The sequence below is a fragment of the Arvicanthis niloticus genome, chromosome 4 (assembly GCF_011762505.2).
Source record: "Arvicanthis niloticus isolate mArvNil1 chromosome 4, mArvNil1.pat.X, whole genome shotgun sequence".
NCBI lineage: Eukaryota > Metazoa > Chordata > Mammalia > Rodentia > Muridae > Arvicanthis > Arvicanthis niloticus.
The window spans coordinates 76,983,491-77,006,431 of NC_047661.1; the positions used below are offsets into that span (position 1 = coordinate 76,983,491).

The window sequence follows — 22,941 nt, forward strand, 5'->3', positions numbered from 1 at the left end:
TACACAGACATATATGCAGGCAAGACACTCACTCACATAAAATAAAAATAAACAAATCTTTAAAATAAACTAAAAAGTAAGCTATTCAGTTTGGGGTAAGATAATAGGCTAAAGGCTGTCTCTGTGTGACAGCAGTCATAGAAAAAGACTTTATCCCAAAGACAGAACTGGAGGAGGAGCTTTGGAAATTCAGGAAGGAGGTGAAAGCCTTCCAGAAAAGAGCTGAGAGAAGAAAAGCTGCATAGAAGAGAAGCAAAGCCCCCAACAGGTGAGGGGGAGGGAGGTAGGAAGGGCAGAAACCTCCTCACAGAGGTAAGCTAGCTGACCCTCCAGACAAGACTACAGCTCTTGCAAACTCAGCTACAGACTTTGGTGAGATGGTAACTCCTCCAGCCACAGCTCAACCTCAGAGAGAGACCATTATATCACACTTGGAAGGCAGCAACCTGAATGACATCTTGAGACTCCATTGATAAAACAAACAAACAAACCAACCAACCAACCAAAAACCTATTCGATGGGTTTGAGCTGAAGGAACATGCACAGGCGGGGAGCTTCAAGTTGGCTTGCCACAACCCAGGTGAGGGAAGGCCCTGAGAGGCAGCTATGGCAAGCTGCAGGGCCAGCCACTGACAAGCAGACCCATGCAGGTGGCAGAAGGCTGGTTCAATGTACAGGGAGAGACAGTCCTGCCCTCCCTCGGTGGCAGGACAGATCTCATCAGCTGAGCTTACCTTGGATCGACAGCTCTGAAGCCAGCTGCCAGATCAAACTCTGAAGTTACGTATTAGTCATCTACTACGCTGTGGCCCAAGATATCACAACATAGAAACAAGAAACAGAACAAGTGAGGCAGCATGAATCTCCCAACAATCACGAGTCAGCTACTGAACTCAAAGATACTAAACTACAGATATTGCCAGAGAAAGACTGCAGACGATCAATGGCCTGAGGCAACATTCAAATAGAGGATCCAGGACTGGAGGAGAGTCAGCCACACAGAGGGAAGGTCTCAAAACAGATGAGAAAAGCAGTGATGTAGGTTAAAAATAAAATTGAGGAAAGAGATTTTGAACAAGAAAAAAAAGAAAGAGAAATGTTGAAAATGAGAAATTCAATGAATCAAATAAAGACACAGAGGATTCAACAAAACACTAACCAAGCAGGAAGAATCTCAAAGATGGCAGACAGGGTCAACAAACACAACATCCAGGGTCTGGGGAGATGGCCCAGGGGTTAAAAGCAGCTGATGTTCTTCCAGCAGACCCAAGTTCGATCCCCAGCACCCACACGACGGCTTACAACCATCTATAACTCCAGTCCCAGGTGATCCTATACCCTTTCTGGCCTCCTCAGACATGTGCTACACAGAAATCCAAACACATAAAATAAAAATAAATAAATCTTAAAAAAAAAAAAAAACTACATTCAAGCATAGAGAGTTGAGTTTGATCCTCGCACTTACAGACAAGCTGGGCATGGTCCCCCGTACACCTGTCGCCCTCAACACTGTTGGGGACAGAGAGAGGAGAACTGCTGGGCCTTGCTGGCTGCCAGCCTAGACAGAAAAGTGAGTTCCAAGTTCAGGGAGAGACCCTGCCTTGAAGGAATAAGGCTGAGGGAGAATCAGGGAGACACACAACGCCCTCTTCTAGCCCCACATGTGCATCCACACATCCATGTGTATATACGCACCTGTACCCCCCCCACACACATCCATACAAACACACACACACCCATACATACACATACACAGTATACAGATCACACATATACACACACCACACACAGACCACACACACATCACATACACTCACACCACACACACACATACACACACCACACACATACACACACCACACACAGACCACACACACATCACATACACATACACCACACACACACATACACACACCACACACAGACCACACACACATCACATACACACACCACACACACACATACACACACCACACACAGACCACACACACATCACATATACACACACCACACACACACATACACACACCACACACAGACCACACACACATCACATACACTCACACCACACACACACATACACACACCACACACAGACCACACACACGTCACATACACACACACCACACATACACACACCACACACAGACCACACACATCACATACACACAACATACACCACATACACACCACACACACACATACACACACCACACACAGACCACACACACATCACATACACACACACCACACACACACATACACACACCACACACAGACCACACACATCACATACACACAACATACACCACATACACACCACACACACACACCACACACACACACCACACACACACATACACACACCACACACAGACCACACACACATCACATACACTCACACCACACACACACATACACACACCACACACAGACCACACACACGTCACATACACACACACCACACATACACACACCACACACAGACCACACACATCACATACACACAACATACACCACATACACACCACACACACACATACACACACCACACACAGACCACACACACGTCACATACACACAACATACACCACATACACACCACACACACACACCACACACACACACCACACACACACACACACACATACACACACACACACTACACACACACAGGTGTGGTGGAGTGAGGAGCGTGAAAGATGGAGGACACTTCAAGGCAAGCACAAACAAAGGTAGCTCATGACCACCAAGCCAGCACTGCAGAAGGTACTCACAGGAATACTCTACACAGAGGGGGAGGAAGAAAGCCTGGCATGAACACCAGGAATGAATAAAAGTCCTGAGAAGAAGAATAAAGGAGAGCGGGCGGGCTGGGGTGGGGGGGTAGGGAGGAATCCCTCACACCCACAGTACACAAGCAAACCCTAATACTAACACAAGACAGAAAAGAACAAAGAACCAAGAGCCAACAAAATTACAGACGAGTAACCATCTCAATAACAACCGAAAAGCAAATGAACTCAACTCACCAAAGAGTCACAGATGCGCTAGCGGGCAAAAAAATAAAATAAAATAAAATAAATCTAACCATCCATTGGCTCCAAGAAAACACCAGTCTGAGATAGCACAATTGTAGGTGGAAGTGTGGCAGAGAAGCCAACCAAAAGCCAGACTACAGACCAAAATCAGTCAGCAAAGAGGAAAAGATCCCACTGGATACTGAGGGAAGCCACTCATCAGAAAGGTAAGACGATTTCAATATGGACACCAACACTGGGGCTCCCAATTTAATATAAACAAACAGTACCAGACAGACAAGGTCAGTCAGGACCTGATCTGATAATAGTGGAGATTTCAGTAACCCACTCCCCTCTCCAGAGAGGTCAACCAAATTAAGACAGCAAAGAGACCTCAGAGTTGACCTGTTCCACAGAACAAATGGAAGAGTTCATCCGACAGGAGCAGGGTACATCCTCTGCAGCCCACGGGATGGTCTCTAAAACTAATCCACAAACCTAACCTCCCTGCTTGTTTGTGGTTGTTTTTGAGACCTTGCCCTTGCTATGTAGCCCAGGCTGACCTCTAACTCAGAGATCCACCTGCCTCTGCCTCTGCCTCCCAAGTGCTGGGCCACCACCACCTATTTAATCTTTTACATCTTACCAAATGTAAAAGAATAATAGTTATGTCTTGAGATCGTAGTTTGGATCTATAGACCTAGAACTCAAAAGCTAGAAAAGTAAACTACACAAATACATAGAAATAAGGGAAAGAACAAACCTAGCAAAAGAGGTGAAAGAATTATACAGTGAAAATGTACAGACATTAAAGAATGAAATTCAATAAACACTAGAAGATGGAGACCTCTTATGCTTGCAGATTGGTGAAATTAATATTGTAAAATTGGCTACCTTGGCAATCGACATATTCCCTGCAATCCCCACCAAAATTTCAATAACATTTCTCCCAGAACTAGCAAAAACTTACTAAGATTTATAGAGAAGCATACAAACCCCAAAGGCCTAAAGCAATACTTAGCAGAAAGAATGGTAAAGGTGTCAAAATACTCAAATCTTATTGCAGAGCCACCATTACAAAACCAGCATGGCACAGACTACAGAAGAGGACCCAGATGAAGCCAGTTACTGTATAGTTACAAAGGCCAAAAACACTCAGAAAAACCAGCCTCCATAACAGAACTCTGGGGAGACCAGAGTTCCACAGGAGGCCTGAGAGGTCCACACTTCTGACCCTGAACAAAAGTCAACTCAGAATGGATCTCACACTGTAAGACCTGGTTCTCAACTCACTTCCTTCTTCTTGTTCTCTGCTTCCTCCTTCTGCTGCTGCAGGCAGAGCATCAGGGGTCCACTGGCCATCTTTGGTTTCTCCCAGGATGGATTTGAGGTCTATATCCTCCATGGAGCTCCCCTCAGAGGACAGCAGCTTATCCAAGCCGAATTTGAGTATCTCACTTAACTTGAATGGAGAAAACAAAAGTCTAGTTAATTCTGATGAAAAGAGCCATGGAGATGCAGGTGAATAACTAGGACTTGTTCCTTCTGTGAGGGACAGCCAGCATTTCCTGTCCATTACAGGTGACACATACCAAGCTGGCTCTAACAGCTGTGTGATGGGTAAGCAGATGGGTGATACGGGACTACCAGAGTAACTGACTTTCCCAGCCTCCGTAAGGATATACTATGAATAAGCTTCCTATGTTCTTTGTAAGAATAATGGTCACTTAAAGCATTTCCTAGAGCACTTCCCACCTACTCGTCCTCACTGGCTTTTCCAGGAGCCTCAAGAGAAGACAGACTCAGCTGGCCTCTCCCTGCTAACACTCTGGATCTCATCCTTGGCTGACTCCTCTGGTGATCTGCTTTCCTACCACAGCGCTCCATGGATACCATGTAGCAAAGGCTGGTTCCAACACCTGGCCAGAGACTCTCCTCTGCTTCCTTCCTTCACCTTTCCTTGAGTCCCCTCATCCAGTCACTGTGACATCCACACAAGGCTCGGACGGCATTTCCTAGCTCGCAACTCTGCATACTCTCGAACAGGGACTCGGCTCCCTTGCCTCTTGCCCTTTGTGTACATTGTTGTACATAACCAATGCCACTGGCTTTGCATTTGGACTAAACCCCAAAGAAAGCCAACTACCTGTGACAGGCTTCAGAGGAAAGATCTGCACTCAAGCCTCCAGACACACCGGGAGAGCTCATGTTGGTTAGGGTCACTGAGATGAGAAGAGCTGCACCAGGAGTGGGCACAGCACTTCCTGTGTTTGCATCCTGGACCGTACAGAAAGGGGCTGTGCACACACATCATGGCTCCTGCCTTTTTACTGTAGATACGACGTCACCAGCTGCTTTGGGCTCTTGAGAATTTGGCTTCCCTGCCATGATGAATTTGAACTGGGAGCTAAAATAAACCTGTTCTTTAAGTTGATTTTGTCTGGTGTTTTGTCAAAGCAAGAAGAAAAGAAACTAAGACAGAGGTACAGAATTGATTGCTATAATTACCTTGGGTTTTGTTTGTAATCCTCTAGTTTTCAGTGTCCACAGACATAACTAATAGAACCCTCACTTTGACAAAAGCAAAGAAAATAAATCCCTGAGGTTATGGTATTTGCTTCAAGCCACACAACCAATGGCTGATGCGGCTTGGATTTAAATCCAGGTTAGACAGCCCGGCACCTGTCTTCCCCTACCCACGTGTGTGTGTGTGTGTGTGTGTGTGTGTGTGTGTGTGTGTGTGTGTTATGTTCATTTTTTACCTCCACAGTCCCCTGCACATAACAGGCACCAAGGCAGGGACAACTTAGCCAGATACGAAGTCCTGATGAGCCTAAGAATAAGAACAGATCCTAACCTGGAAGTCGGCCTCGGCTGAAGGTTTCTGGGCTCCTAGTGTGAAATGGCCTCCTTCTATGACCATGTTGGTAAGCTGCAGTTTGGAGGCCGCCTTCCTATACACGATTTCTTCCACAGTGTCACGGCCAATCAGCCGGATGACTTTAACAGACCTGTGAGCAAGTCAAACAACAGCAGTGTGACAAACATGTACAAAGTCAGGAAGAGACACCTGAATGGAAGTGAAAGCAAGCACTGTCCACGGGGCATTATTACAAGGACACTCTGATTGGGCCCTGAGTACTCGCAAGATACAGCTGGCCTACAGTTACCTCTGAACCTTTCCAAACAGTAGAGGCGAGGATGCTGAGGTAGGGAGGAAGGTATGCCATCTGTGGCCAAGGAAAACGTCTCAGGTGTGTTACCATCCTCAGGTAAACGTCTCAGGTGTGTTACCATCCTCAGGTCCAAGATCCTGTCTCCTCCCAGCTCCTCCCACCCATCCAACTCTAGGCCTTCTTTCTTTCTTAATTAAAAAAGGGAGGAAAAAAAAAACAGGAAAAAAAAAAAGCCACAAGAAACACATACATATGTGCGCATGCATACAGACACATAAACACACATAAGCAAATAAAACCCATAAAAACTCAAAATTGGAAACCATAACATATAAGCAAAAAACCAATAAGATAAAAAAATGCCCAAATAAAGCAATATGAGACGTATCTACGAAAACACTATTGAGTTCATTTTGTGTTGGCCTTGGTCTTATTTCTTTATTTAGTGAGGTGGTTCTTAGCTCACTGAATAAATAACTTCTAAAGATTCCCTCTAATCCTTTCATAATCTCGGTTTTTGTCCAACAAAATGAGTCTGGACTACAGTGTGACCCAACCAATGCAGTTGCAGGAGCCGGCAGCGATGCTAGGCTCACACTGGGGTCTCTCCATTCCCCATTTGGTGCTGTCACCAAGGACTATGTTTCTCCCTCCTGCCCAGCCCAGGAGTGTCTAACAGACCAAGAAGTGGAAAACCACTAATGCTCAACTCACTCACTTGTTCTGGCCAATTCGGTGAGCTCTGGCAGCCGCCTGCAAGTCATTCTGCGGATTAAAATCACTGTCGACAAAAATAACAGTATCTGCAGCAGTTAAGTTCATGCCCACTCCGCCTGGAACAAGGTGAGAATGGTGTCACCCAGGACACAGACAAGGACCGGAGCATAAGATGGTCCAGACAGGCTCTCACTGATGAACCGAAATCAGTCAGACAGATGCTCGCCCACAGCTAGAGAGCCTGGCATGGTCTCACTTGCTCCCTTTAACCTGCTATGGCCTGACTTGGGAGGACTGAATCATCACACACAGCAGAATAAGGGAGCACTGACAAGCAACAAAGGAAGATGCTAAAATCAGGAGCGTGAAGCAGTTCTCTATCACCCCTCCCCATTTAAAAGGTGGCTGCATTTTGCCTGGGACAGTCTGCAGAGAAAAGGACACATGCTCCTTTCTGAAGGAGCTGTGAGCACAGAACAATCTGTGTGAACATTTGTAAGGGAGAGCCCTTAACCCACATTCCCAAGCCAGGCTAGGTAGCAAGATCTCTGATATGCGGAGAAGGAGGGCTGTTGTTGCTCCTGGGCAGAATGAGAGACTGTGTGCTGTGCCCATGTCGGGTTCCCCCCACATCCTGTGCAGTGTCCCCTACTCCCTACAGAAAACCTTAGCCAGGTGTTCTGTAACTGTGCCCACTCTGACCAGACCCAGTGTGACAGAACCACAGCCACTTTCTGGGCTTTCTTTGGTGCTGCAGGGAAAGGGGTGAGACTCGACCATGGGCTCCAGGAATTAAGAGAATGGTGAAAGCACATTACCGCCTTTTCTCTTTGATTAATGTCAAACTAATACAATACTATTGCTCTTGTGGGTCATTAGAGAGCACAGCTGAAACAAGGGAGCTTGATGGGCTTATTCCGAGAGCTTGGATTAAAGGTTACTTCTCAGAAGGACCACTGACTCCCAGCTGGGTCTCAAGACAAGTCAGGCGGGAATACTTTAATTAAGCTTTCATATAAAATCAAACCTGGAATAAAGAGGGGATAATGACTGATCACTGAGTGGTGCCAGGTTACCAAGCAGGGCTAGTACACAGGCACCATTTGCTACTTCTGAGCAATGTGCACAGACCCTCTCTTAAACCGACACAACAACCTATGGGCTCCGGCCTTTCATCATCACCTGTTGTTGATACGGAGATGGAAACAGAGAAGTCAAAACACTTACTCAAAGTTGCACAGCTAGGAGATAAAAGAGCTAAGACTGAGTCTTCCATGCCTGGCTCTTGAACCTGTTATGTGCATTTTCTGGGCTTTTGTGGTTGCCATTATAGGTTTTCTTTTGGCCTGCCTTCCTTCCTTCCTTCCTTCCTTCCTTCCTTCCTTCCTTCCTTCCTTTCTTTCTTTCTTCCATTGTCTGGGCTTTTGTGGTTGCCATCATAGGTTTTCTTTTGGTCTGTTGTTTTCCTTCCTTCCTTCCTTCCTTCCTTCCTTCCTTCCTTCCTTCCTTCCTTGGTTTCTTGGTCTCTCTCTTTCCCTCCCTTCCCTTCTCTCTCTTTCTTTCTTTCTTTCTTTCTTTCTTTCTTTCTTTCTTTCTTTCTTTCTTTCTTTCTTTCTTTTCTTCCTCTCTCTTTTCTTTTTTGAGACTGGATCCTATTGTGTTGCCCAGGATTACCCAGGATTAGCTTCTGGGCTGAGGCAGTCCTTTATACTGAGGTTCCTGAGTGCTTCAGGCTGCTCCATGACGCCAGCTCCAGAGCCTGTCCTTGTTCACCACACTTTAAATACCTCCCAGGTACTTGTCTCATTTAGAAATTTGCAACATCACCAGTGGTGGTCTGGTGATTGGAATTCACACTATGCTAAGGTATGCTCCATCTTCCCTGGGTTAACTATCAAAATGCAGTTCTTCTCAACAAGGGTGAGTTCCCCTTCCTCTGCAGTGCCAGGAAGGCGCCTAGGGCCCTGTACCTGCCACACAAGCATGCAAGCTACACTCAAGCCCATGAGTGTTATCTTTTTAGTAAGTCTGATTGTAATTGTTTGAGACATATTCATGAGGTATCACTGCCCCCTGGTGGCCACATGACTCATTCACAGAGACACGTGAACACTGGACAGTGAACCACTAAGCAAAAAATGCTGCAGACCTGCAGCAAAAACATGACAGCGAGTCCCACTGTCTGCTTCTGCAAAAGGAAATGTCCAGGTGCTTCTGCTCCTACAGGATCTCCTCAGGGGCCTCCAAGGAAATCAATGACAATGTGTTTGGCTCGGCCTTCGTAACCTCGGACATTTCAAACAAAAAGCTGTTCTCTGAGCAGGGAAATGATGAAATCTTTAAATATCACAAATAGAACTGTGTTCCTGCTATGGTTGGCCTGACCCTTTAAGTTTCTCCTCAGACTACTAGAGACAGATGATGATATAAACGAAGGACTGAGATGCAGGCTGTGGCCTTGGGAGAAAGGGAGGCCCAGAGGATCTGATTACATTGAACACTGTCTTTATTAGATAGATTAGGCATACTCTGGCAAAATAATGTCTTTGCCATGGGTCCTATCTAGTGCTTTTTCTATATGCCCTTATTACACTAATCACCCAGCGAATGCTTCCTAGTAAGACTGACCCTTTTCACTGAGATGCTGATCACTCTCTACTAGAGGAACTTGCATCTCTGTATTCACATCTATTCCAGGAGGATTTCGCTTTGTAAGAATGAGGTGATGGGGGGCTGGAGAGGTGGGTAAGAATGCGCACTGCTTTGCAGAGAACACGCTCTTGCTCATGCATAGATGGTGCTCACACTACCTGTACCTCCAGTCCAGGGGACCTGACACCCTCCTCGTTCCTCCAAGTGCACCTGCATGTATATGATGCACATAGAAACAAGCAGGCATATGTACGTAAGTAAAACATTTCCTTACAGAAATAAAATAATGAAGCTAAGACTATGAGTTAAAGTTATTTAAAGATGATCCAAATCTGAAAAACAAATCACTTCCAAAAGCTAATGTCAAATTATTTAATAACACATAGAAAGCACCTTCTTCCTGATGACAAATGTGAGATAATATTTATGACTGAAGTTATATATATATATATATATATATATTCATAATTCTAAGTAGCTAGCAATTGCTATAATCGCATTTTAAGCTTTTGCTCTGTTAGAGAGGTATTCCTGGAGGAAGGAAACTAGGAGAGAGGCTCTCTCACTCCCCAGTCACAGCTGGGAAGAAGACACGCATCCACACATGTGGATAAAACTTCCCACAGAACTCTCTCTGGACACTCCCAGGCCAGGAGTCAAAGCAGGTTAGAATGATTTCTAAGGACCTGAGTCCCAGCTCTTTGACGGACCACAGCTTGGGTATAAGGTCCCATGCTAGAAGTCCAGCCCCTCCATCCCCCACGGCAACTGCCTCAGTTCCCTCCTTTTTACCCCTTACTAATGGCCGCACCTTTCAGAGATGTCGGGAATGTACTAATGGCTGGGAAGTAAAAGTTCTCTACCATATCAGTTGCCTGCTCTCATCAAGAGCTGTGTGGCCTACCTGCCCGGGTGCTCAGGAGAAAAACAAAAATGGGCTGTTTTCCAAAGTTCTTAATGGCCAGATGTCTCTCCTCGCCTCTCACAGAGCCATCCACACGCTCGTAGCTGTAGCCTTGACAAAGAGAAGAAAACGAGGTAACCTATTAATTCTTTTTCAAGGATTCTAGGAAACAAAAAAATCAGTCAATCTAAAAGCAGACATAAGTTTTACCCTTTTCATATACAGACAAAAGCCCTAATTCTAATAATTCCCATGGGAATTTAAGGAGACAATACTATCATTTTACAAGAGAACACATCATAACATATTCACGTTCTTTTAAATGCACTTGAAGTGGTGTGAATATGTAGTTTTGACAATTCCCAAGTGGTCCTGAACGGTCGCTCCATGGCAGACTGTGCTTGGTAAGCAGAAGTGTGGGAGCAGGTGAGGGAACGTGTCTGCCAGCTCAGTGTTTGCCTTTCTCTGAAACTGGAGGGGAGGTGGTCTCCTCCTGTCATCACACTCCAGACCCAGAGAGCACTCTGAACATGAACCCTGCTTGTACTCTAGGGATTCCTAAGAGCCCTAGGTAACCCACAGTATTTGAGGAGTATCAAGTATTTGTCAGAAGCTCGGTCTGGACTTAATTGCAATTGAACTCAAAACCGTAAGGTCTGGAGCTGACACTTCTTCACCGGGGGCTTGAGGTCAACCAAAGTTACAGCCATTTCCCATTAGCTCACATGTTAAGCAGAATACTCAGGCGATAACCCCACCCCTTAGTGTTAAATAGTAAGACCTGGCCCAGCCTCTCCCCTGATGATTTGTGGAATGTCTGTATTTACATCTGTCTAGTGGTTCTAGTAAGTGCTCAGCTGCTGAAATGAATGTTTCATGACCCCGAGTTACTGAAACTTGTCTATTATACATGTGGCACTTCCCCAGCATTTGCCCCAGTGCCCATAACCACAAACCACATGACCAGTGTGAACGTGGCTGATTTCCGGCCATCCATCTCCACATGCCGCAGTGTTTACTCCACACATCTCCTCTGCTTTTGATTCTGAATAATGTGTGGCGCCATTTTCTCTCTGTAATTCCCATGTCTTGTATGACTGTTACATATGTGATTCAGGTAATGTGGTGGGCAAGAGGAGTCACCTCTGTAATCCATGTAGTCTTGCAGAATATCCAGCATGTGGGTCATTTGGGAGAAAAGTAAAACCCGGTGGCCTCTGGCAAGAGAAAAAAAAAAAGGTGACAATTCTAGTAATATTTAAGGTACATTTCCCTCAAGCAAAATTCTTTGGTAAAAAAGGATCCCAAGTTTATAAATAAATGAAATACTAAGGTATAAACATAATTTAAAGCCTTCTTCAGAAACTCTAACTACTTTCTGTAAAGAACACAAGTAAACCTGGTGCTGTCCCCTACAAAGTGGCAGCTCTTAAACTACAGTGAAGGAACCCCCAGGGGCACTGTCAGTGCATCCCAGGCTATGGGAAGCTCCAGATGAACCAGGGACCTCACTGGAATGTCACCTCATTCAACTGAAAGAAATACAAGCTTTCATGGCAAAAAAAATAAAACACAGTATTTATAGAGAGCAAACTGTAAAATTCAAACACATATACACACACTCAAAGACCTTGAAAACCATGGTCAGTCACCTATCACTAATCTTACTTGGGGAGAAAATCATTTTTATTTAGTTATTTTGGTTGAAAATTCAGAGATGATTCCTTTAGAAAATGAGCAGATGACATTTTAGCTCCCAAGATACTTGACAAAAAAAGAAGAAAGGTAAAGGGTGGATTAAGCATGAAGTCAAGGGATAGAGAGGTGGCTCAGCAGTTAAGTTTGTCCAAGCTGGGCGGTGGTGGCGCACACCTTTAATCCCAGCACTTGGGAGGCAGAGGCAGACGGATTTCTGAGTTCCAGGCCAGCCTGGTCTACAGAGTGAGTTCCAGGACAGCCAGGGCTACACAGAGAAACCCTGTCTCGAAAAACCTAAAAAAAAAAAAAAAAAAAAAAAAGAGTTTATCCAAGAGGACCTGGGTTTGATTCCAAGAACTCATAAAACAGCTGACAACTGGAAGTAACTCCAATTCCAGGGGAGTCAACACCCTCTTTGGGCCTGTGTATGGCCACACCACTGCACATACATGGTACACTGACACTATAACATACATGCAGGCAAAACTGCCAACACATAAAATAAATAGACCTTTAAATAAATAAATAAATAAATAAATAAATAAATAAATAAATAAATAAGGAGAATGAAGTCACGGGCTAGGAGTGGGTTGCTGGGGGTGGGGCATGGCTCAATAATAAAGTACCTGCCTCACAAGTACCAGGACTGAGTTTTCTCTCTAGAGCCCATGTGAAAGCTGTTGGGAGTGGTGACACGTACAGCATCTCAGCACTGGAGCAGCAGAGGCAGAGGACCCCTAAGCTTGCTGGACAGCTAGTCTGGCCTAATTGCTGAGCTCCAGGCCATGGAGACTGTGTCTCAAAGGATGTAGGCAGTTTTCTGATGACCCTGAAGCTATCCCTTTTCTTCATGGAGAACAAGCTGAAAACCAAGCAGCCAAACACTACTACATAACATCTTTTGATGCCCAATGTTTGTCTCTGAGAAAATGTCCCCCAAGTGTCCCTTGAGTTTGAACCAGGACCCAAAGAGTACCTGAAAGGAGTATTAACTGAGCCCCTGTGACAAGCTGCCAACAGGCGACCATGGAAGAAAAGATCAGTGCTGTCTCCGTCCAGGTGAACAGAACAAGGTCACAGTGATAAGGACACAACACACTGGTGAGTCAGACAGCACATCAGAGGACACTGCCAATGCTGAATTAGGATCCTAATGGTTCCAGGAATCCTAACCAGAGGATGTCCAAGCAGGATGAGGAGGGATGGGATGGCAAGGGCCAGCACCAGCTGCAGGGATGGTGGAAGCCTCATCAAGGCCCTAAAGAAAGGAAACTTGGACCCATCTCAAGAAATGGCTCTTCACCATTTCGTTTTAAAAGTAGTAAATGTAAACCCACTGTCTACCCAGAATACAGAAATGAATGCCAGCAGCCTGTCCAGGGTAAAACCATTGCCTACCCAGAATACAGAAATGCCAGCAGCCTGTCCAACAGGTGAAGTTTCCCACTGGCCTCAACCAGGTGCTCTCCAACTTCAAAGGGCTCTGGTTCCACACCTAGGAAAGAAAGAACCCATTTCCAGGATTGTACCTGGCTAGAAGCAGACTCCCTGACAAGGAGAAATGAACTGTGGAGAAACACTGTGGGAAACCCAAACTGCAGCTCTGGAGGACCACTGGTTTTGATTCTCCAATGTCAATAACTATGAGAGAAAGAGAGAAAAAGAGAGAGAGCAAGAGAGAGAGAAATCAGCAGGAAAAAAGCTTAAGAACATGTCTACCTTCTCAGAGAATAGACAGGACGAACACAGGGTAGGGACTATGACTAGATATTGGAGTAAAAGAAAAAGAAAGAAAAGCACAATCTAAGAGGACATTAGAAGAATATAAAGAAACCTGCATAGATAGATGTGTCAGATGATACTGATATAACAAACTGAGCATAAACCCACCTCCTCACTGCAGACAAAGACACAAACAGCACACCTCACTGTGGGACACACCTAACTAAAGGGCACACCTCACTGAAGGGCACACCTCACTGAAGGGCACACCTCACTGAGGCACTGAGGAGCACACCTCACTGTGGGACATACCTCACTGAAGGGCACACCTCACTGAGGGGCACACCTAAATCAAGGGCACACCTCACTGAGGGGCACACCTCACTGAAGGGCACACCTCACTGAGGCACTGAGGAGCACACCTCACTGTGGGACATACCTCACTGAAGGGCACACCTCACTGAGGGGCACACCTCAATCAAGGGCACACCTCACTGAGGGGCACACCTCAATCAAGGGCACACCTCACTGAGGGGCACACCTCATTGAGGGGCACACCTCAATCAAGGGCACACCTCACTGAGGGGCACACCTCATTGAGGGGCACACCTCAATCAAGGGCACACCTCACTGAGGGGCACACCTCATTGAGGGGCACACCTCAATCAAGGGCACACCTCACTGAGGGGCACACCTCAATGAGGGGCACACCTCACTGAGGGGCACACCTCACTGAGGGGCACACCTCAATCAAGGGCACACCTCACTGAGGGGCACACTTCACTGAGGCACATCTCACTGAGGGGCACATCTCACTGAGGGGCACACCTCACTGAGGGGCACACCTCATTGAGGGGCACACCTCATTGAGGGGCACACCTCACTGAGGGGCATGACTCACTGAGGGGCACATCTGGATCAAGGGCACACCTTGCTGTGATTTTAGTGATGACTGTTAACAGAACAGTGAGGAGGGGCCATGCACTACCCTACTTACCATCAAACAGATATGGGTGGTCCACACACTTCCGAAGCTGTGTTAGGATATTCTGGAGTTTGACTTTCTTTGCTGTCTCGTTCTCAAATGCATCTGAAATCATAAAGACATGGAGACATATCTGATCACGCATGCCTCAGATCCGTGTGACCTCCCGCTGGACTGAACACATGTGTGAGGCTTGCTTAGCCATTCCTCTCGTTAACAAGGAACACTAAACTGTAAGATGACTTGAGCACCTCGACTATTCCTTTTCCAACCTTTACACTTCCCACTGTAACTGCTCCCAAGTCAGGGCGCAGACAAGGAGGAACTCAAGAGACCTCCACTTCTGCCTCTCCTCTCTCACTCCCAAGCCTCCTGGTGAGTTTGAGTCAGCAGCATTTTGCAGCTCGTTAAGTGTCCAATGGGCTGGAAAGATAGAGGATGCTCAGAAGTGCTTGCTTTAAGGCGGCAAGGGAAACAGGGCCAGAGGAAAGAACCAATCAAGCCTGAGCTACTCTTAAGAGCCACAACTATACACACTGCAAGCCCCGCCTACCTGAGAAGCCCTCAGAATCTAAGACTCCACCCCTTCTTGTACTTCTTGTACAGAGGGAGGGAGCCTGACTACTGAGCACTTCCTGAATGAAAGCCACAGTCTCTCTCAGCTTCTGACAGCCACAGCCCCATACCCAGATCCTTCATCAAGATGGCCTTGTAGTACTTTTTCTGCAGTGCTGACAAGCCATGGTATATCACGACCTCTGTCTTCTTGGGAAGCTCCGTGGCTACCTGAGCCTTCACTCGCCTCAGGAGAAACGGCTGCAAGAGTGTGTGCAGCTCACTTGCTGCATAAGAAAAGAGAGGTAAGAGTGTAGAACCGAGGCACTCCTCGGCTGGCTATCTGAGTTGGGGCGGTCATTGTTCATACTGCAGGTGACCCTAAGTTGAAAAATGCATTTAATATTCTGAATCTACCAAACATCATGGCTTATCGTAATCTACCTTAAAAAATGCTTGAAAAAGTCTTCAGTTAGGCTAAATAAAATGAATAAATACAGTGCTGAGAGCCAGCAAGATAGCCAATGGGTAAAGGTGTTTGCTGTCAAGTGTGGTGACCACAGCTTGATCCCAGAATCCACATGGTAGAAAGAAAACACTGACTTCCACAAGTTGTCCTCTGATCTCCACACATGTGCTACTGTACACACACACACACACACACAGAGAGAGAGAGAGAGAGAGAGAGAGAGAGAGAAAGAGAGAGAGAACAAATAAATAAATAAATAAATAAATGTAAAGCTATAACGCTGAGCGTGTCATATAACTCACTGGCAGCTTTCCTCAAGCAGTTCTGTCAATGCAGGCACCATGCAGCCTCACTCTCCTACTGACTGACTGGGAAGCTTTGAGTGCTGATGCCTGCCCAGCCTGACTGGAGAAAATCTTACCACATCACTACCCCAGGAAGACAGAATCTTTGATGGTTTTTACAGCTAAGCAGTATGCTGGTGGGTATGTGTGCCTTGCGACCTTTATCTAGTCATCTATGCTGGCTGCTTAGCTTAGTTCTAGCTTGCCCACTATGAGGAGTGCTGCGTGTGGGCGGAGTGCTGCTGCGTGTGGGCGGAGTGCTGCTGCGTGTGGGCGGAGTGCTGCTGCGTGTGGGCGGAGTGCTGCTGCGTGTGGGCGGAGTGCTGCGTGTGGGCGTGGTTCCGTTCCCTTTGGACATGCTGTGGATTGCTCTATGTATGGTAGCTGTGTTTTTTAGCTCTCTGCAGCACCTCAGGACTGTATCGTTTACACTGACTTCTATTTATCCCATCACTCTCCACGCCCTTACTGGCATTTCTGATTTTTTGTCAGGGAGGAGGTGAATGGTACTTCATTGTAGCTTTTTTTGTATTTTAATATTTATTTGAATTTTATGTGTATTAACATTTTGCCTGCATATATGTAAAGGCACCATGTGTATTTAGTACCTACAAAGGTAAGATGAGGGTGTCAGATCCCCTGGAACTGGAGTTACAGATGCTGGGAGCCTTCATGTGGCTGCTGGGAAGCCAACCTGAGTCCTCTGGAAAAGCAGCCAGTGATTTTAAACACTAGGTCCAATCTCCAGCCCTCACTGTGGCTTTGATTTACATTTCCTAACAATTATTGATACTGAGCACTTAAATATATATATAACAATAATATGTTTTATAGCTCAAAGTAATCAGAAGAAAAGCATTTTATATAAATCTTTACTGATTTTCTTCTTTGACAATGTCATGTACATATACAACGTACTCTGGCAGAAGACAGCATTTGAAAGCATTCATCATAAAGAGATGATGCTACACCAGTTACCTGGGCTGATCACTACCCAATGTATCTGTGAATCAACACACTACACTGTGCCTCATAATCTGTACAGATGCTGGGTGTCGACAGCAGGTCAAAAATTGTATACATTTTCCACTGAGATTGTACTGGTCCACAACATAAAAACCCCAAGCCACACCACAAAGGGAAAACCATCTGTACTCCCTCCTCCTCCACACAAGGGGAGGACCACCTGTACTCCCTCCTCCTCCACACCACAAGGGAGGGCCATCTGTACTCTCTCCTCCTCCAGCTCGTAACCCAGGAACTGGGAACACTTAAGAACTCTATTCTCATATTCTCTCTCTCTCTCTCTCTCTCTCTCTCTCTCTCTCTCTCTTTTAAGGTTTTTCAAGACAGGGTTTCTCTGTGTAGCCCTGGCTGTCCTGGAACTCACTCTGTAGACCAGGCTGGCCTCGAACTCAGAAATCTGCCTGCCTCTGCCTCCCAAGTGCTGGGATTAAAGGCGTGTGCCACCACTGCCCAGCTAAGAACTCTATTCTCACTAAGAATCCTGGGTTGGGAGACTTTCCTACTTTGAGGGTGTTTTGTATCTATCCTATTGATCAGCGTTAGAGCCTAGAAAGGTGAGCAAGCAGCTGTGCCCATTTTAATATCAGAGTCAAATAGGGCTCCAAGAGCCGCGCCCCTTATTCAAGGCCACAAAGCTAACCACCAATGTTGTCAGCATTCAAATCTGTTTCTTTTGGCATCAAACCCTTTGTTCCCTCACCAGGTATCTTGAACTTCAAAAGTCATCCTAAATCAGAATCACATGACACGTTAAGATTGCTGGATACAGAAAATAAACACACGGGATAAATAACCAGCTAAACTGGAATCTCACATAACAATAAGCAACACTGTAATACAGTATGTCCATGTAATACATGACTGGCTGTCTAAAACTCACCTGGCAACTCTAGGCATGGGAGTTCTGTGGGAGAAACTTGCAGTCCAGGATTTCTGCTGAGAAAAGCTCTTCCAACTCATACTTAACCAATACATACAAAATCATTATAGCATATAAGCGTTCTAGGGTACTATCACTGGGACATTCAGATAATTCTATGGGACAGAGGGGCAAACGTAAAAGAGAAAGCTGCCACATGCATGAAGGACTCGCAACACACAAACACACACTTCTCATCCCTTCTCTCTTAAACTCATGGTTTTGCTGCATGGTTAAAAAGAAACCCCAGCGCTATAGGACACTGAATGACAGTATGGCCTGTGGTAGGCATCCTCCAACCTCTTCCAAAAATGAATTAAATGAGGCCCAGAGAATCAAGCATAAGGGACAAATGAAGACAGTGAGGCATCTAGCGTCGGCCTCCTGCGTGTGGCTCCTTGCCTCCCGGGTCATCCCGTTGTCTCTCATCTTTTCTATCTACAACTGTTAGACATGACGGTAGCTTCTGTGCCAAAACCTCTTGAGGATGATTAGGAAGAGAGAGACCTGCCTGATTTGGACTCTTTCTCGATGTCCTGGTAGCGCTGAACAAAATCTTCCACCTGCTCTCTGCAGAAGAGATCCGGCTCCACTACACAGAGGAGGGAGTAGAGCTCTTGGAGGCTGTTCTGGATGGGAGTTCCGGTGAGCAGGAGACGGAAGACCACTGAGAACTCAAACACACAAAGCAATGAAACTAAACCCCCGACACCGGAGGAAAGACTGGGTTACAACAAAGAGCAGCCTGTCTTAGTGGGAATGACAAAGGTACATGACGCCGGCAGGCTCGGTGTCAGGCTGCATGTTCTATTTGACAAAGGAAGTGACTCCAGTTTCAACTATTAAAATAGTCCTACAAAGAAGACAGCACTATAATGATTCAAGCTACACCTCTTCCTGCATGAATATTACAGAATATAGGATACACTACTGCTACTCAATCTTACAGAGTTAAACTATGGGTTGCACCCTAAATGGGGGAGCTTACCAAGACACATGAGACACGTATGAGTGTGTACATGGAGATGGAGAAAAAAATGACACATCAAGCCCTCCGCTACAGGTAAGAAGCAAGAGCTACACTAAAACAGTGCCTTTGGTAAACCTTATGGCATATAAGACTTCTGGATGTTTCCAGATACTGCGCCACATGACAGTTCCCAACAGTCAGGAACAAATGAGAAAGCAAAAATTAAAACTTCCTTATCAGTAATTAAATGTTAGTAATTAGTGATGACATTAAAAGTTAAGAAAAACAGAACGTCAGACTAATCCTCCCTTGGGACACCTCCTACTCCTCAGAGTTCCTTTTCATGCTTCCTCAATAGATCGGCTCGCTTTGCTCAAAAAGAGAAAGAAAAACATTAACAAGAGATATTGAGTCAAGGATGGTCAACCCCTGAGCTGACATAACAGGAGCTATCAAAATTAATGTAATAAAATAGAAAAGCCATATACCATATATGTCTGTTATTTTAAATGTCAAAATACAGTGGGCACTATACAGACATTCACACATACACATATGTACATATAAGATATACTGAAGTGTTAATTCAGGAGTGGGTCATGCCATCTTTCCCTTTCCTTATCTTTCTAGATTTTGGCTGTAGGGGATGTAAGACACACTGCTTTTATAGTAAGAGAAGGTGATGTGACCAATTAAAACTTACTACAGAAGTCTTGGCAACCTCCTTGTGTTTTTCTGAAATGCTCTTTGACTATCTACCCATCTGCCTCATTCTGCTTGTTGGACAATATTTTTAAAGTACTTCAACTAACTGGACTGAGGTTTGGGTTTGGTTTTTTTTTTGTTGTTGTTGTTGTTTTTTGTTTTGTTTTGGTTTTTTTTTTTTATAGTAACCAGAATTCACAAGGTGTATTTCAGTAAAGAGTTGAGAAGATCAAAAAACACAGGCTCACACAGGTAACCCCTAGTCATGATATTTAGGTTTTCCTAGGACATGAGTAAAAATTTTGATTTAAAGTAGAGTCCTTTTTGCATCAAAACTTACAGCTGGGAAATAAAAATCAGAAACAATCTGCCTTTATAGAACTTCACAAGATTTGTGTATAAAATAGTATGTAAGTACATTCCTTATTAAATATTAAGCATTTTTCCACATAATGGCAACTTTGGTTGGTAAATGCACTGTAAGTTTGATATATAAATTCTGGCACTAACTCGGTTTTCACATTTAGATCACTTCTGACTTTTGTAAACAAACTGAAACCAGTATTAAAATAGACAGATATAAACCAGACAGAATCCCCTTTCTCACCTTTCAGTCCAATAAATAAATGGTTTTGTTTGTTTGGCTTTTTGTTTCTCTCTCTCTCTCTCTCTCTCTCTCTCTCTCTCTCTCTCTCTCTCTCTCTCTCGCTCTCTCGCTCGCTCGCTAAAGATGGGTTCTGACTATGAAACCCTGACTGTTCTGGAACTCACTCAGTAGACCAGGCTGGCCTCAACATAAGAGATCTGCCTGCCCCTCCTCCCAAGTGCCACCATGCACCACCTAAATAAGTGTATTTTCTTTTCAACCATCCACTGATCTGCAATCCAAATCTCACCTAAAAGGACCTAAAAGGAGCGCTGACACGTGCCAGCAGAGTTCTTTCACGCCATCCTCTGAGCCTTAGTTTCCTGATGAGTAACAACTGGGGGCTCTGAAGCCACAGCAAGATGGATCTTCCCTCGTCAAATCCACAAGCCCTGAGTTCTTTCAGTGCCTGTCTTTCTCACCGTATGTCAGTAAACTGACACATGAGTTTATGAAGCATTCTCTTACAAGGATAGAGACCTAGAATATGACTGACAATTGCTATCACTCAATGTGCTCCCTCCAAAAGGCATGCCACAGAGTGGCAGTATTAGAAGGTGTCCCTCTAAAAGATAATTAGGCCATAGCAGCTCCTTCTGAATGGAATCAAGGTCCTTTTAAAAGAATCATTAAGCTAGCCCTTCTGCCATATAAGAACACAGTACAAAGTCCCAACATCTTGATCTGACTTTCCAGCCTTCAGAACTGTGAGATAAATAAATGTCTGTTCGTTCTGACCCAGTCTGTGGTACTGTGTTAAAGCAGCACAAACGGACTAATGTGAAAACCTCTTGGGAAAGAGACACTGTTAAGGGTCCCTAAAACAAAGACAATGGTACCACAGAGCAAGAGGGCGCCCTACAAGGGGCAGCAATCTTCACAGAATGTATCTGCTTTTAAACATCCAAAACTGCAACTTCTAGGCCAGTAACTATAGAACGCTGATCAAAGGTTTTCTTTCAAATGCCTCTCTGGACAGGATTTATTATGGGATAGTACCAAACTTCATCACCACCAAAATGTGGAGTCTCATGAATGAACAAGCCTTTCAACTAGGAGAAAGACACTTTTCACAGGCATCTCTGTGAATCACAGCAAGTCATCCCCATGTTTCCAGAATGGTGTGAGAGGCCAGGAGAAGATGAGAGCAATGCATCATACTTTATAACAGCCAAAGAGCGCAAGCGTGCAGAGGACGAAGGTGACACTGAATGGTATGGAACTGGTCTTCCTGTGGGCCAGTAAATTCTCAAAACAGGCACAGTGGGAAAGAGGTACAGTAGGCCCAATGTATCTGCTAAGTAAACAAGTTTATAATGAGGTCCTTTCTGCAAAGAAACCAAGATGATCAAAGACAGGTGCAATGCTTCCAAAAGTGCAATGCACTTTCCTGGAGTAGGGTTGCATTGGATAACCAGATGTTAACAAACACTGTCTTACAAGAGATAAAAGGAAAGACATTACATATTCTGTCTGCCAACCCCCCTAACCCCCAAATAATCATTTAGCCCTGCCATAATCTGACTGAAAGAAAAGTTTCAATTATGTCTACACTGTTCAGGTCTAACTATTTTTTACAAAAAGGCCTGGCTACACAGCCCTCTTCCACCACTCTCCCAAGTACTGCCATTACAGGTTAACCTGGTTAACATTCTTAGGGGGAGGGATGAGGAAGCAGGGCTCCAGAGCATTGTCGGGGCAGTGACATCACCATGCATGATACTGCAGTGGTGGGTAGGTGTCATTATATATTTCTCCCAACCAAGCAGCATCTACAATATCAAAAGTGAGTCTGTGAGTTTACAGATTCTGAGTGATAATCTCAAAACTGTCCCAGCATTTGCAACAAATCCACTGCTCTGACTAACCGGGGATGTTAGTAATGAGGGAAGATATGAATAGAGGGGGTTGGGGGTGTCTCTGCACCTGCTGCTCGACGTTGTTGTAAAACTAAAACCACTCTTTAAATGACTATCTTAAACAGCAGGCATCTGGATGAAAACCAAGGCCGCCCCTGTGAACTTACCTCTGAAAGCGTCCTGTGCAGCAGGGAGCTCTGGTTTTTCAGTCTGTGAGCTTCATCCACAGCAAGAACACTCCAAGAGAAGCTGTGAGAGAAAATCCACTTTCAGCTTTGTGCAGCTCAGATGCAGCTCACAATTGCTACAGAACTGCAACTACTGTGAGAAGGCCTATCACAAGCCTGGCCTTAGAGACACGGCCGAATCACCTCCCTACTGACTGGACAGCAGCTGTTGCATGAGGGGTACATGCAAGGAGCCTCCCCACAAGACAGAAAAGATGGAGGGAAGGAAGGAGCCAAAGCCAGAGAGAGAAGAAACATTTATAACCAAGTGCCAGGTACTGAACTTGTAGCTCTGTGTGTTTAGTTCAAAAGAACACGATAAACAGACAGGACAGGGCCAATAGGAG

General features: G+C 45.2%; 1 protein-coding gene across 3 annotated transcripts in view; it reads right to left on the reverse strand.

The window, feature by feature from the left end:
* Chd1l (chromodomain helicase DNA binding protein 1 like) overlaps nt 1-22,941 on the reverse strand; it is a 51,009-nt gene that overhangs the window by 14,952 nt on the left and 13,116 nt on the right. For 2 of the 3 annotated variants that reach the window (XR_013109977.1, XM_034499466.2), the window contains exons 6-15: nt 22,535-22,616; nt 18,699-18,861; nt 15,561-15,716; nt 14,887-14,979; nt 13,566-13,662; nt 11,613-11,686; nt 10,470-10,580; nt 6,915-7,029; nt 5,878-6,031; nt 4,314-4,482 (exon numbers count right to left, since the gene is read on the reverse strand). Coding sequence is in view for 2 of the 3 variants with exons in the window: in XM_034499466.2 (XP_034355357.1) it covers nt 4,314-4,482; nt 5,878-6,031; nt 6,915-7,029; nt 10,470-10,580; nt 11,613-11,686; nt 13,566-13,662; nt 14,887-14,979; nt 15,561-15,716; nt 18,699-18,861; nt 22,535-22,616 (1,214 nt within the window). In the remaining variant the exon portion in view is untranslated. The remainder of the gene's footprint in view (nt 1-4,313; nt 4,483-5,877; nt 6,032-6,914; nt 7,030-10,469; nt 10,581-11,612; nt 11,687-13,565; nt 13,663-14,886; nt 14,980-15,560; nt 15,717-18,698; nt 18,862-22,534; nt 22,617-22,941) is intronic. The other variant, XM_076932993.1, reaches the window with a different exon arrangement.